Source organism: Pipra filicauda, unplaced genomic scaffold (genome assembly GCF_003945595.2).
Source record: "Pipra filicauda isolate LSUMZ 115617 unplaced genomic scaffold, ASM394559v2 scaffold748_size112454_pilon, whole genome shotgun sequence".
Taxonomy (NCBI): domain Eukaryota; kingdom Metazoa; phylum Chordata; class Aves; order Passeriformes; family Pipridae; genus Pipra; species Pipra filicauda.
The window spans coordinates 96667-112210 of NW_024104918.1; the positions used below are offsets into that span (position 1 = coordinate 96667).

Sequence of the window (15544 nt, forward strand, 5' to 3'; positions counted from 1 at the left end):
ACTGGACATGGGTTACCACACAAGCCCCTAATAATTGCCCTGGTCCCATCGCACACAGCAAAGGAAGTGCTGGGGCTGCATCCATAGGTCCCTGGGGCACATCTCCAGGAGGCACAAACAAACCTGGCCCAGAACATGGACCAAAGGGAATGCCCCAGGAGGATGCAAAGCTCTGTTGAAGAGCTAAGAGGGGCTGTGAAACTCACGTGTTTTCACTCTCTGTGTCTACTCTGGATGTCTGCAGCAAGAGCCACTGTTTTTACTGCTGGGGCTGTCAGGGCAGCAGCCCATTGCCAGGTGGGGGCATGTAGGGACTCAGTACTGGAGCTGGGGCTACTTAACTCTCTAAGGACACTGGGAGAATGCAGAATAGGTGGGATTTGCATCTAGTATCAACTGGGCTGTGGGACAGGAAAAGGACATGAGAGGGAACAGTGAAATGTGAAAATGCCTGGAGGGGGGTGGATGACAGAAGGCAGATGGGTTCATGCTCTAATAAAGGCTCTGTCAGAGGCTGGACAAAGTAATTGGTGTGATGGGAGATCCCACTGAGAAGGAGGGGTGATTGCAGAGGACATATGGGGTATGACTAACACAATGGATGTATTAAAAACACTTTAGTATAAGCTTCCTGGCAGGGAGGGAGAATCACTTGGGACTTTACAAGGGTCTGATACAAACCTAAGATCTAGGTAACCTCCTTCAGAGGAAATTTGTGAAGCAGCTAGGGGATGGGTGGATACCTCTGCCCCTCAGGACACTCTTGTTCCTGCTAAGGAGGTCGTCACCACTCTGCCTGGTGTGTATGGAAACGGTATGGAGACATCTGTGGATGTGCAGAGCTATCAGCTGGCTCCTTGCCTGGGAGCTGTTGTCACTGCTGAGAAGGGAGGTAGCACAGCCCCAGGCAGATCTCTTGGGGACAACACAGCTGCCCTGGCAGTCCCGTGGTGTCCACTGCTCCGGCCTCGTGTCCCCTTGGGTGCGTGCTGCCCCTGGGACTGGCTACGTGCGCTTCTCCATGGCGGGTCTGGACGCCCTGTCCAGGCAAGAGCCCGGTCGGACCGTGGCGATGGCTCTGACAGATGGATTTCGTTGAGGACACATGTCTGGCTTGGAGTTTGTTTTCATTTCCTTTTGAGGAAAGGAGGAGTCATGGGAGAGGAGTAACTGAGTGGCTGAGCTGGCTCTCCTGGACACAGACTACAGTGCCAAACAAGCTCTTGCTGTGGTTTCTGCTGTGGCTCTGGAGGCTGCAGCCCAAGGGGCAGGAAGCGGTGGAGAAGGAGCTGCAACCGGTGTGCTAGGAGTGCAGGATTGATCCAGGGTGGGAGAGAGATTACATCACAAGGGGAAGACTGATGGGTCATTACATGGGGGGATGTGTGGCTCTTTGCCAGCACAGGAGCTCCTGTAGTAGCTCCAGGGGAAGACACAGGGCACCAGGAACTTCCTTCCAGAGCAGAGGTCCTATAGGAGCCAACATCCTGCATCGATGGTGCTCCACACAGGGACACAACTGGCTCCAGGTGGCCTCTGATTGCTGCTTTGGGCTGGGGGAACCAAGGGAATAAGGAGCTGCCTTTGAGGTTTGATCTCCCCTTATTTCCCCCCAGGATCAGGTGTCTGTGTGACAGAGAGGAGGGTATGCAGGGATTGGTGCTATCCTGCTACATTGCTGTAGATGTGTCTACTGAACTATGTCTTAAAAGGCCCCAAATATTCCTCTCTCCAGGAAGAAATGAATCCCAGAGCTGTGGCAGTTTTCCCCTTGCCTGCCAGGTTCTGGGGGATAAGAGCAAGTGGGAGGCACAGAGAGGGTGGGACGGGCAGAGTTCAAACCTTCTCATTATGCTCCAAGATAGAGATCAAAAGACAACTTTACAAATTAATAAGGCCTCCACCTGGGCAGAGCCTCTCCCCAGCATGGATGGGCGGGAGGGGAGCGTGCCATAATGAGCAAACTGCCTCTTCTTCACCAGCCGGTAAGACAGGTTCTGGGCTCCTTGCAAACAAACCCTGTGGCCCAGCTCATTAGAGTTCATTCGTGTTGTTACATATTCATATAGCATTAGCACCATCAGGCCCTGTGTTTAATCAGGCTGCAAACTTGCCTTGATCCTTGCAGGTCTTGGAGGACCTTCCATCAAGCGTATGCCAGAAGCACATGCACCAAATTGTTGGCTTGAGTAAGGAGTGGTCTTGAGATCGTGATAACAGGGCAAGGATCAGAAACCTGACACAGAAACCTGGGTTATCAGAGGAACCTGGATGATAAAGTTATCAAGGACACAAGTTAGTGCTTTGTCAAGGCAGGAGCTTGCCAAGAGCTTCCTGAAAAAGAACAAAAGAGCCATGGTTTATCTGCCTGTGGCATCTGCTTGGTGCTCAGGCACGGTCATGCTGCTCCCAGCTGCTAATCCATAAGCGGTTTCGATTGTGCATCATGGTGTACCATGGAGTGCCAACTCCGTTACTGGATGGGTGCTTCCAAGCAACAGGCTAGAGAATGGCAAGGCAAGTCTGGGATGTGGCCTCTGCTCTGCCTATCCCGGGCAGTGCTGTGAGACAGGCACCACAGGGAACCACTACACAGAGGTTTAGTCCTGACCAGAGGTCAGTGCTGATCCATCGTCAGTGAGGAGACAGGAATTTCCCAGGGTAATTCCTGCTGTAGCAGGAATTCCTGTACAAATGACCTTCGGAAATGGTGCTGTTACCACTGATGAGAAAGTGTGTGAAAGAGGCCAAGCCCACGTGCCTAGCTTTTGGGTGGACAAAATAGAGACATGTCCTTCCCTCCAGCTTCTCTAGCCCTTGGTTTCCCATCTGTCAAATGAAGATAAAGGCAACACCTTTTCTGTTGGAGATAAGCATGGATAAATCCTTAAAGACTGCAAAGGATTCAGAGAAGGGGTTATATAAAGGTGCTTATATTAAGTACCTTACACAGACACACCAGCTCTAAGCTGGGTATAATCTTGTTTATTTAGGTTAGAGCAAAAGACTTGAAGTTAAACTGGCTGGGATCTCATCTGAGCTCCAACAGGATCAGCAGTGGGCAGCTGAGCAAAACTAGGGGACGGTGCTGCCCTTTGCCTCCTTCCTTTTAAATCAGAAAGTTTTAGATACCCTGAAGAGCACTCAGTAGCTGTACCCAGCTAGCCCTAAAGATATTCAGTATCTAGGTTTTTTCCCTGAAGTTCCTGATTCCTAAACATTCGCATCCCTAAATGCACAGCCTCTTTTTAAAGAAACTGTCACCCTTTTGGTGGAAAGGGCAGAGAGTGTGGAAAGCTATTTTTTACTCTAGAAAACTCTATAAACAGAGAAGTCCAGCTACATACAAGGATTGTCTGGGCCAGTGGATGTCTTCTGCAGCTATTGAAACTACGTGCTGGCAGGCTGGCAGGCAGTGACGCTGGCTGGGGCTGCAGGAGGTTAGAGATGCTGGCACAAGCCCTTGGTTATCCTGTTAGAGGGATTAGGAGCAGACTGGGGCTTAATCCACTGCTATGGTGCTGCGATCATTTCTCCTTCCTGCTTGGAGTGGCTGACGTGTGGCAGAATGGGAGGCTTGATCCCACGGGGCAGGAAACCTTCCCAGGACCTGTGCTGTGACCTGAACCACAACTTTGGGCTCTAGGACAGAGCCATGCCTGTGAGGAATGAGGCTGGCTACCTCTGGCAGGGTTTTTTTTTTGGGCTCTTGAAGCTGGAGTGAGGGAGGAAAACCGTGTTGCAAGGAGGGTTGTGGGAGCATTTTGGGTGGGGAATCCCTCTGGGGTGTAACGGCTGACTTTATTATGAGATAAACCTAAGCCAGTGAACTCCTTTATAGAACAGATAGTTCAAACAATAGGAGCTGCTACGAAAAAAAGATCCGTGCAAGGGCTCAGCAGGACTTTGCTGGGGGTGGGGAGGGCATCTTTGCTACCTGATGATGTGGAGTGAGAGATCCTGTGGTTCAGAGGTGAGTGTCTGAGAGGGAGCGGAGGGAAGGAACACAGATCTGTGCTGATACCTGAGCCATCACTGCACACTCATTGGCCATGGGATGCACCCTGGCCAGTTTTATGGCAGATGGGGGCTTTAAGTTTGAACAAGGGGCGGGCTGTGTATTGTTTACCTCCCTTGTTCACAGGAAAACACCTTTGTATAAGCTGGAAATTAAAGAGGATTGCATCAGAGAAACAAGTGGCCCCATCACCTATTTTCCTCTTTATCACCCCAGCTACGGGAACCAGGCTATCTGTTATCAGCACAGCTTGGAAAGGATTGTAGCACAGCAAAGCCTGGCAGATCTCCATGCAGAAGAAAGCAAACCCAGTGGTAAATCCTGCTATAACAAGGCCTAAGTAGTCCCTGCAGAAGGGAGTGAAATTATGCCTGACCTTCGACCTACCCAACTCTTTCAAGTAGAGCCATCCCTTGCGAAAACTTGGCGGCTGTATGAGCTCAGGCGTGGTGTTCGCCTGTGGGAGCTGTCTCCATTCCTTCTTGCTTCTCTGTCCTTGAGAGGTTGTTCCTTTCTCTTCTCTTCTCTTCTCTTCTCTTCTCTGCTTCCCATAACCAGAGCTTCCCACTGCCAGCTGGGACTGCACAGACTCTTCCCAACCCTGGTTTCTCACTGGGATGCCTCTCTATTGCAGGTCTCCATTCACTGATGCCTGCAGGAAGCACCATCCCTATGGAGAGAGCACTGCTCCGCCAGGCCTCCATGACTTGCTTTTTAATATCCTTTCCCATGCGTGTTCCTCAGGACATCGGCATTCATGCCTCTGGGGACAGAAGGAAAACATTTTGCTTTCTGTTTTTAGTGAGGCTGATGCTTTTTCTGCAGCTCCCTCTGGGTCTTGCATTCTCTCTGAGACTAATCCAGGCAGTAGCCCCTCAAAAGGCCGAACAAACACCCTTGTCCTAGTTGCTTATGCACAGCCCTGGGAATCTTGCCCTGCACTCTCCTCCTTCTGACCTTGTTTTCGTCGGAACACCACAGCAGTAATTACCCTGAGGTTGAAGGGTTATTCGAAAGCAAGTACTGTGTCTTGTCTTCTCTTTCCGTTCCAGCTGCTGTTTCTCCCTGCACTGGAGTTTAAACTCTACCTGGAGTTTCCTTTGGGTTTTTATTAATTAAAGGAAATACCACCAGCAAGGGTGATGGATGTAGGTGGGAATATGTGTCCCGTTCCATGTGTTCCTCATGTCCTGGCACTCTGACAAATCACCAGTGCACCAGGACCTGCCGGCAGGTCTGTCCCTGGGGTGTCACTCCCAGTTTGGGTGCTCTCATGGGCACTGGTTGACTGCATCTGAGAAAAGCATTAGCTGGACGCTGGAGCGGACTGGGAAGACTGGTCAAAGTGCATGGCCTGGCTGGGCTGCCCGGCCTGCGGCTGCTGCCGTGGCTGCATTGCCAAAAGCAGTAATGTAGCAACACTTGGGCAGAGTCAACACATAAATATGAGTAGCCCAAGTGTCTGAGGTGGGTTAGTTAATGCTGAAATGGAGGGTTTTGCAAGAAGAAATAAAAATCAGCTTCATATTAGGAGGAGGAGGGCTTTCCATTACAGGGTCAAATGATCCAGCATTCCTGTGCTGTGCAGTGCTCTTTTCCAAAGAATTTGCTGCTGAATATGGATTTAGCCTGAATATGCTTTAGTCTTTCAGGGTTAAATATGTTTCTGCCTTCCAGGGCAGAGCTCCCCACATGGCACCAGTTCCTCTCAATAGCATGGCTGGGCTTTTCCAGCTCTTGGTGGCTGGGCACAGCTCAAAGAGGAGCTAGTTTGTGGCTGAACCAGTGTAGCTGTGGTGTGGTGCTTTGGGCAGAGAACTGTTATGTCCCTCCCAGTCCCTTTCCCGTGTATGCCCAACCTGGATGAAAGCTATTTTCCTCGATGGAGGAAACTTGGGAAAACCCCATGCCGCTGGCATGCTGGATGACAAGGGTGGCACAGGGCACTAGTGTTCCCTGTCCAGCAGAGGGGAAGCCCTCGCCAGCTTTCATCCCATCCAGGGAAAGAAAAGTGGGGTTTGTGCTGCAAAACAGCTCTTCCGCCTGCCAAGTGTTGTCAGCCCCTAAGTACATCCCAGCCCAGCTCTGCACCCTCTGCCTGCCAGGGGTGGGAGCCATGGGCACTGCCAGGCTCAGGAAGTCCCCACCGGCCAGCCGAGGGTCAAGGTCTGGCGTGGGGCGAACCAGCGGACCCCCCGCACTGGAGCATCATCAATTTGCCCGTGGCGGCTCTTACTTCCAGGCTGCTAATGAGGCATCTTTGGCTCTGAGGCCAGTCCGCAACCCTGCCTCTCTCCCTCCTGCTGCCTGCCTGAACCCTACAACCCGGGCTGGCTGCGGTGCTCCCTTTGCTGCCTGCACCCCTAGCGCTGCCTGCACCCTCGAGGGGGCTCCCCCGGGTCGCGGACCCTCGGTGGGGCTGTGCCAGGCTCGGCGGGGCCGGTCCCGGTCCCGGTCCCGCCCCGGGGGCGGGCGGCGGAGCACGTGGGGCCTCCGGGCCGGGCTGAGTCACTGCCCGCCCCGAGCCCCGCGGCGAGCGGAGCGGAGCGGCTCGGTGGGGATCGCACGGATCGGCTCGGCGCGGCTCGGGACGCAACATGAGGATGGCGAGGTTGTTGCGACTGCTGTTGGCCCTGGCGCTGGGGCTCTCGCTGCTGCTGCTCGTGGCCGGTGAGTGCCGGGGAGCCCGGGATGCCGAGGAGCCCGGGATGCCGAGGAGCCCGGGTGCAGGAAAACCTCGCTGCCAGGGAGCGTGGGGTGCTGGAGTGCCGGAGTTCAGAGGTGCCGGGGGTCCCGTGGTACAGGGGAGCCAGGGCGACGAGGAGCCTGAGGTGCTGGGGATCCGGTATCTTGAGTGCAGCGTTGTCCGGTATGCAGGGAATCCGCGGTGCAGGGGAGCGTGAGGGGCAGGGGATCCAGAGTACCGAGGATCTCAGGATGGTGGGGATCTGGAGTGCGAGGGATCCGGAGTGCAGGGCATCCAGGGTGCAGGGGTTGTCCAGTGTGCAGGGGAAGCCGGGATGCTGAGGATCCGCGGTGCTGGGGATCCGGATGCAGAGCGAGAGGATGTGGGGTGCAGGGTGAGCGGGTCCCAGCTGCCGGATGTGGGGTGCAGGGGTGGGAGTGAGAGGGTGCGCAGCCCCAGGGCTGCCGCTGCAGGAGCAGAGGAACTCGTGTCCATGGCCCCGTCCTCGCTCCCGAGCCGTGAGTCGCTCAGCCGGGTTATCCCGTGCTCTCAGGCTGAGATAACCGTGCTCACAATGTAAACAACCTCCCTGGGACCGCCTGGTACTGCGCGCCCGGCTGGCCCAGGGAGTAGCAGCACCATCATCACCCTGTGGGTCATGTCTGGGGCGATTGGTTCCAAAAAGGGATGGAGGAGACCAGAGAAAAGGGGAGCAAAGCCCAAGTGGAGGCTCCAGGCCAAGGGACAAAGGGCAGCAGGAAGAGGTGAGGAAGGCCCTGTTTGTGTTCACTCTCCCTGGGCTGAGGTGCCCTTTTTGCCCTCTCGAGACCTGACCTCCCCCAGCCCTGCTGGGATGAGCTGTCGCAGTATTTGGAGGATGTTATTTTTGCCTTCCAGCCAGGCTGTGGGTTCATATAAGCAAACATTTTCAAAAGCAGTGGCTGATCTTTGTTGCCTTGGTTCCTGAGTGTTCAGTCTGTGACAGCTCTGTCCCCGACCAGAGAAAAATGAGTGTGGAGGATGGAGATGCTGAACTGCTCCGAAACCAGGAGCATCCAAAACTGCTTGCTACAGTGGAAAATGTGACCTGTGTGCCTCACTGCTAGGAAGGGGGCTGGCTACTGAGACCCACCACGTAAGGGATTATTCCTGGGAGGGAATAAAAGGGAGTCCGGTTACTTGGAATAACTGAAGTATAAAACTGGGACCCCTCCTGTCCTGACCTTGGGAGGAGCCCTTGCTGCTTTGCTGCGGTGTCCCACCCCAGACCCTCCTGCGCTGGAGGCAGTGAGGATGCTGGGGAGGACACATTCCTTGGTGCTCCATGCCTGTGGAGGCAGCTGCTGCTGAACAGAGGTCGTTCTGTCTGCAAGGTCTTGGCTGGCTGCCGGGAGAGATCCTTGGGATGGGGAGACTGGATGTGCCTGAGACCTGTGGAGGGGCGTGGGGCAAAGGCATCCCCATTATCAGCAGGAGCCCTCTCTTCCCATGGTGTAGCTCATGGCAGCGCATTGATGGAGCATGAGGTCATGCAGAACAGGCTGGGCAGTGCAGGCAGCAACTTGAACCGCTGCCCAAGTTTTTCTGCCTCCTGAGGCTGAGCTAAGGGAGCTACAGCATCTTTTTGGAAACCTTCATCTGATGTTGGCCTGTCTGCCACCAGTGTGTACCCTACAGATGTGGAGTGTCAGGAAGAGTAGGATTAACTCGAAGGAGTCCTGCTATTATAGGACTAATGAGTAGGAGCTCACTGAGTAGTAGCTTAGGCTAATGAGAACTGCGCTGTTTGGTGTGGGTCTGGGCAGCGAGCCCACAGCTTGTTAACTTCCACCTTCTCCAGGTCATGCAGGTAGTGAAGGGTTATTCCTGGGTCTCCACCTGGGTTCAGCCCTTGCTCTGACTCCTGCAGTGTGGCAGAGAAGAGCCTGCCATCAAGAGATGTGCTGTCCTAGCGCTTGGTGAGGAGTTACTGAGGCTTTCAGCCAGTTCTGTGGAAATCTGATGTAGGTTTATGGAGAATGTTGCCATCTTGCAGCTTTTAGGGCAGAATTAATTAAGGGTGGGAGGAATTTCAGCCCAGCTCTTGCAATCTGATTCAACCCTGCAATGGGGAGCAGAAGGTTGATGGGTGCGGCGGGCTGACTTCACTCACTCCCCTCCTCAACAGGATAGGGTGGGAAAAAGAAGGCAAAGATCCAGTGTGGGTCCTTCCCATAGGCTGCAGTTCTTCGTGAGCTGCTCTGTTGTGGGTCCTTTCCATGAGATAAAGTCCATAAGGAAGAGACTGTTCCAGCCTGGCATCCTCTGTGGGCTGTGGTGTGGATATCTGCTCCCCTGTGGTCCTCCACAGGCTGCAGGGAGACAGATCTTTTCCATGGGCTGCAGTGGAATCCCTGCTCCAGCACCTGGAGCACGTCCTTCTCCTCCTTATTCTCTGCAAGTGAATAAGGGGGTGTCTGCAAGGCTGTTTCACATTTTTCTCACTCCCTGCCCACAGCTGCTGTGCAGTGCTTTTTACTTTGTCTTGGGTTTATTATCACAGAAGCAACCCGACTGTTGGTGATGGGCATGGCTTTGGGCAGCAGAGGGTCTGTTTTGGCATTGTCTGGGACTGGCTGTCTCCAACATGGGAGCACCTCCTGGTGTCTTCTTGGAGGAGCCACCCTTCCAGCCTCTTGCCACCACCACAGCCTTGCCACATAAACCTTATACCATGGGAGATGCTGGAAGTGGATGAACAGGCAGAGAAGATGGTGCAGCCCTACCAGTTCCCTGGGGGAACCTGTCTGTGAGCTGGGGCTGCCTTGTGGGAGCTGCTTGGAGACTGATGAAAGTCTGGCAGATGTTCTGCAGGGATGGACTCTGTACTCCCTCCCTGCATGTCTCCAGCATCTGGGAACTGAGGCATACAGGCTCCCCCTACAATTTTTTTTGCTTGTGTTCTTACAAGTACAAACTTTCATGAGCAAAACGTAGCAGTGGCACCAGCCCCTTTCCCTTGAATGATCCTGTCCTGCTCATGCCCAAGTGCACCTCAGCCTGGCCATCCCTGCTTCCCAGCCAAATGTCAGAGACATTTGATGCACCAAAGCCCTGGGTTTCCCCTGTCCTCCCTTTGATGTGCAGGCTCTGTTAAAACCCTTTTTTAATGTGCCAGAGCAGAGCAGGTCCTTGCTGCTCTCTCGTGCTCCTGGTCTTAACCATCACTCTTGAATGTCAGCAGCCCTGTGCAGGATCCAGCAGTTGGTCCCTACCAGGTGCTCCCCTCCTCGTGGAATCTGCAGCAGACTAGTTCCTGCTTTTGGGTGTGCATCCACGGGATTCTGGTGGATGCCTGCCTCGGGATGGTCTGCAGTGACACATGGCTTTACTCCCAGGTGACTTCTGCGATGTGAACCACTGTCAGAATGGGGGCACCTGCCTGACTGGGATTAATGAGGCCCCCTTCTTCTGCATCTGCCCTGAGGGCTACGTTGGGATTGACTGCAATGAGACGGAGAAAGGTGAGGAGCTGACCCTCTCCTGGGTGCTCCATGAAGGCCAGGAGCTTTGCAGGAAGTTAGTATGCCCGTGCTGTGGTCCTGCACCACTGCCCCTGGGGTCCGGCCTTGCTGATGGCGGATGGACACATAGAGTGGAGATCCAAGCATGGATATGGTGACGGGATACACCTGGGGGGAATGCAATGTCTTTGGGGATTGGCAGCCCACTGGATGCTCTTATTTTCCACCTGTGCATTTATTACAGCTGTATTTTCCCCTTCCCAGGCCCCTGCCACCCCAATCCTTGCCACAACAATGGCGAGTGCCAGCTGGTCCCAAACCGAGGGGACGTCTTCACTGACTACATCTGCAAGTGCCCCACGGGGTACGATGGGGTGCACTGCCAGATCAGTGAGTATGGTGCTGTGAGGGGGCCAGGGGAAGCTGCTTCTCCACTAAGGCTTGGAGTCCCTCTGGACAATTCTGGGCTAACAACTGGAGGGTGTTTGCAGCTGTGACTGTGTGGGGCACCAGCTTCTGTCAGGGACCATGGGCTGTTTTGCAACTTGCAGGGTGGAGGGAAGGACCATGGCACAGGGGCAGGCTGTGTCTGAGCCTTGTTCTGCATCTCTGGAGGGACACAGTGCCTCGAGTAATGAGACAAGGGATACCTCAAGGCTCAACCTGCTCTGTGTGGGCTCCCAGCCTTGAGTGTCCCAGTGCACTCCTGTGATTGCACTCAGTGGGGATGTGGTGTAGACGGCTCCTTGGGTTAGAGCTTCAACCTGTGCACCCTATCATCAGGGGACTCTGCCATGGCCCTTGCAAAGCCATGGCCCTCCCCTCTTCCCGCTGCACCAAATGAGGGGTCTCCTCTCCAGGATTGATTCTGGGATCACCTCCTGAGCTCCCCCACTCTGTCTCCTAGACAAGAACGAGTGCTCCTCCCAACCTTGCAAAAATGGAGGCACCTGCCTGGACCTGGATGGTGACTACACCTGCAAGTGTCCTTCTCCATTCTTGGGGAAGACCTGCCACGTCCGTAAGTCCCTGGCACTAGCTGTACAGAATTCCCTTTCCTTCCCTGTTCCCCGCTATTCTGTCTGTCATTGCCAGTGTGCCAAGGAGAGGTCTCACCAACTGGGTTAGGGGATCTGAAGGGCAGCTATGGGTGCTGGTGTGCTGGCTGCCCTTGATGCCAGCCAACCTGGTCCTAATGGAGGGAACATCCTTGGGAAGGTGCTGTCTCCTCTCTGGGGTGGCCCCCAGATGGCCCTTTCACCCCAGACCTCTGTACTGTGAGGGGGACAGATGGATGGTGTGGTTTTGGATGAGGGCTGACAAGCAGAGGACACCCTGGGGACAACCAGATCCTAGGACTGGCCTCCATTTCCTTCTCTGTCCCCAGACAAGAAACAAATGACCTCTAGTTCTGCTCCCTGGTTACTGTCTCTCTTTGGCCCTGATCTTCCCATTGTCCCCAGGCTGTGCTGTTCTCCTGGGCATGGAAGGAGGAGCCATCTCTGATGCCCAGCTCTCGGCATCCTCTGTTTACTACGGCTTCCTCGGCCTCCAGCGCTGGGGACCAGAGCTTGCCCGCCTCAACAACCATGGCATTGTCAATGCCTGGACCTCCAGCAACTATGACAAGAGCCCCTGGATCCAGGTACCTGCAGCAGGACTGGGAGCACCAGCATAGAGAGCAGCCCCGGTAGCCGTGGCTGATCTTGCAGCACTGCTGTCATGTGATTTCCCTGCTCCCGGTGGCAAATGCGGGGCTAAATTTCTGCAGCAAGGGGCATCTTGGGATGTGCCTGGAGAAGGCAAGTCTGTTGGAAGAAGCTGGGAACCTGGGATGGTGATCCCTGGTCTGCCCACCGTGGGATGCAGGGCTGGAGGGATGGAGGGCTTTTGCCTGAGGGAAGTCATAGCGCCCTGGGCATCCTCTCTCCCCGTCCCAATGCTGAGTGTAAGCCCGCCTTCCCATCCAGGCTTGGTGGTGCTGGTGGGTGCAGGGGCTGTGCACCCTCTCTGTGCTGTGCCTTGTTCATCCTCCTCCCCTCCACAGGCCAACCTGCTGCGGAAGATGCGGCTGAGCGGGATCATCACGCAGGGCGCGCGCCGCGTGGGGCAGCAGGAGTTCGTCCGCGCCTACAAAGTCGCCTACAGCCTGGATGGGCGGGAGTTCACCTTCTTCAAGGATGAGAAGCTGGATGTAGACAAGGTGGGCTGCAATGCTCTGCATAGGGGGTGTCCCAGCTCCCCCCACTCCATGCTGGAGTCGCTGTGAGCTGCATCCCAAAGTGTCCCCGTGTGTGGAAAAATGCTTTTGACCTGGGCCAAAGCCGTGTTGAGAGCCATCCTAGTAGTGAGATGGCACAGGCAGTTCCAGTGCCGAGAAGTGCTCTCTGCCTCTGTTTAATTGACCATAATAAGCATAATCAAAGAAGCGGCACTGACATATTTAGGTCATTCAGATAATATCTTTATCACTGACACACTGGGAACTGGGCATGGTCTGACAGTGCTACTGAACAGCTTGGGTGGCTTATGTGTCTGCACTAAGCACTAGTTGAGAGTGTGTCTCAGAGCAGAAATACTCATAGATTGCAGTGCTCTCCACTCTCAGTTCTTTATGGTAAATGTCTCCTGGTGGATTTTTGAGCATCCAGGAAATGGTTGTGAGTATCTGCTTTGCTTAACAAAAATGAAAAATTCCTCTTGTTTCTGCAGCAGTGGAAAAAAATGCATGAAAACATGACCTGACTCTATTTGTTGTGTTAAAGAAAGAAGCGAGTTACCTCTGTGCTTTTTTTCATAATTTGTGGAGCATTGTGATAGTGGGAGGGAGTGGATGTTGCTGCATATGTGGCTCTGTGGGGGTGAGGATGAATTAGAAAGTATTGCAAAGCTCTGTTGAGAGTGTTGAAGCTGCTGCAAAGTCACGCACTGCTCCAGGGCAGGAGAGCAGAGCCCAGCTTTCCCCTCTTTTACTCATGAAAACATCCTCCTCTGCCTCCTGCCAAAGCTTTCTGTATTCCAGGGCTGTGCTGTGGGGACATCTGCAGCAGGAGGCACTGTGAGACAGGGAATAGCTGGGAGCTAAAAATCCTGGGAAAAGGCAGCCCTATTGCCACTGGCAATGCTAAGGTCTGTCTGTCTGCTGTGCAAGGGATTTGATGCAGGAGGCCGTGGGAAGGCTGGGCCACTCAGCCCTGCTCACTGTTGCAGGTTTTTGAGGGGAACATGGACTATGGCACCATGAAGACCAACATGTTCAACCCCCCCATCACGGCCCAGTTCATCCGCATCTACCCCGTGATGTGCCGCCGGGCCTGCACGCTGCGCTTTGAGCTCATCGGCTGTGAGATGAACGGTAAATGTTGGTGGCTCTCCCCTCCCCAGGGGCCGCAGGGTGACATGGAGCAGGGCATCACCCCTTGTCCTGTTTCTGATCACCCAGCACAAGGGATTTGTCAGTGCTTGTTTTTCCTGAGGCTGGTGCCTGGAAATACCCTGGGTGCGTTTGGGGAGCACAAGCTGTTAATCCCACTGGCTCAGCCAGCTTGAGCTGCATTCTCTTGCTGCTAACACCTCTAACACCTTCCAAGCCAGGACTTTTTATTGTGACCCCTCCCTGTCAGCTCCAGCTGTGAACTGGCTGCTTTTCCTGCCGGGGAGCTTGAAAAGCACCAGAGGATCAAAGTACTCTGGGAAATGTGAGGGGTGAGCCCTTTCCCTGTGCCGCCCACATTCCTGCTCTGTGGCACATCTCCAGCAGCCGAGTGGGACTCATGTGTCTGTGTGGGAGTGGGATGCTGTGGGGACTTGGGTCCTATCCTGCTGCTATGCGGGTGTGGCACCATCCATGATGTTGGCTGGGGATGTCTTTGCATTGCTCTCTTCGCTCATGAAAACACCCTCCTCTGCCTCCTGCCAAAGCTTTCTGTATTCCAGGGCTGTGCTGTGCTGTGCTGTGCTGTGGGGACATCTGCTTGTCTTTGCAGCAGGAGGCACTGTGAGACAGGGAATAGCTGGGAGCTAAAAATCCTGGGAAAAGGCAGCCCTATACCTCTGCTGAGCATTTCCCTGCCTGGCCCTGTTGCTGCTCCAGGCAATGGAAACATGGGAATGTGGGGATGGCTTCTTGGCAGGGCTGCGGGGTTTTGCTCGCGTCGGTGCTGTGGACTCTTTCCCTTTCACTGCCTGTGTAAACTGTTGTGTTACAGTGTATTTCAACACGGCAGGTTGCTCGGAGCCTCTGGGCATGAAATCCCGCCTGATCTCCGACCAGCAGATCACAGCCTCCAGCGTCTACAAGACCTGGGGCATCGATGCCTTTACCTGGCACCCCCATTACGCTCGCCTGGACATGACGGGCAAAACCAATGCCTGGACCGCGCTAAACAACGGCCAGTCCGAGTGGCTGCAGGTGGGTCTCTGGGCCCTCCCTCTGTATCTCCTCCCCAGCTTCTCCAGCTGTGTCTGGGGCCACTTCATGTGCCTGGGGTCACCTCCTGTGCTGAGGTGGCTGGAAGGAGGATGGGCACCCCTGATGGGGTGGGCAGAGCACCTTGCTGTGGGGCACACGGCCCGGCAGCACACTCCCCGAGCTGGGGACACAGGGGCAGGTCAGGATGGGACCACAGTCACTGGTTTTAACAGCAGTCCTGGAGCTCTGGGTCAATGCCCATAGGGACAAGGTGGTGCTGTCTCTGTACCTCGTGGGTACATCAAGCATACAACACCCCAACTCTGCATCACCCCTTGAGGAAATGCCATCCCAGCCTGAGACGACTGTCCCATGACCCTCTGGCTGCCCAGAACACCATGTTTCTGTTTTGCAGAAAAAAAATCAGGTTTGCTTTTCTCTTCTCAGTCTGGAATGGAAACAAATAGTTTTGAAATTTCCTTCTCGGTTTCCTTTCCTACCCTGTTTTTATACTTTTCACATGATTCACATGACATAATAGGACAAAGCAGTTTAGATATTTGTCCCGCTTTTTATTTGGGAAATGATTAAAAGCAGCTGTTTCACAGCCCTAAATAAAGCAGCTTATCATGACGTTGGCTGTTGGGGTCAGGATGACACGCTGAGTTGGGCTGTTGCACCACAGACCACTGTTTGTGTCTGTGTGTATAGATTTACATATAAACTCAGGATTTATATTGTATAGCTGGAACTGCCCTTGATGAGCATGGAAAAAGAACTAAATTAAGGAGACTTTCAACTCCTTTCCTGGTTTACCCTGCGCCAGCAGCAGTAGCGCAGCGTGGCAGAGTAAAGAGAATAGAAACCATCTCACTTAGAACCCAAATGTCAGCCTGTGCTGAACGGCATATTTTCTCAGCAAGAAC

At 54.2% G+C, this 15544-nt stretch overlaps 1 protein-coding gene across 1 annotated transcript; it reads left to right on the forward strand.

Moving 5' to 3' along the window:
• Positions 1-6527: 6527 nt before the first annotated feature.
• Positions 6528-14669, forward strand: MFGE8 (milk fat globule EGF and factor V/VIII domain containing; the record flags this gene model as incomplete). The annotated part of the gene is made up of 8 exons (XM_039389594.1): positions 6528-6688; positions 10082-10207; positions 10472-10597; positions 11115-11228; positions 11671-11852; positions 12255-12410; positions 13418-13562; positions 14416-14669. Coding segments are annotated over exons 1-8 (1176 nt in total), but the record flags the coding sequence as incomplete, so codon positions are not given.
• Between the last annotated feature and the right edge of the window lie 875 nt (positions 14670-15544).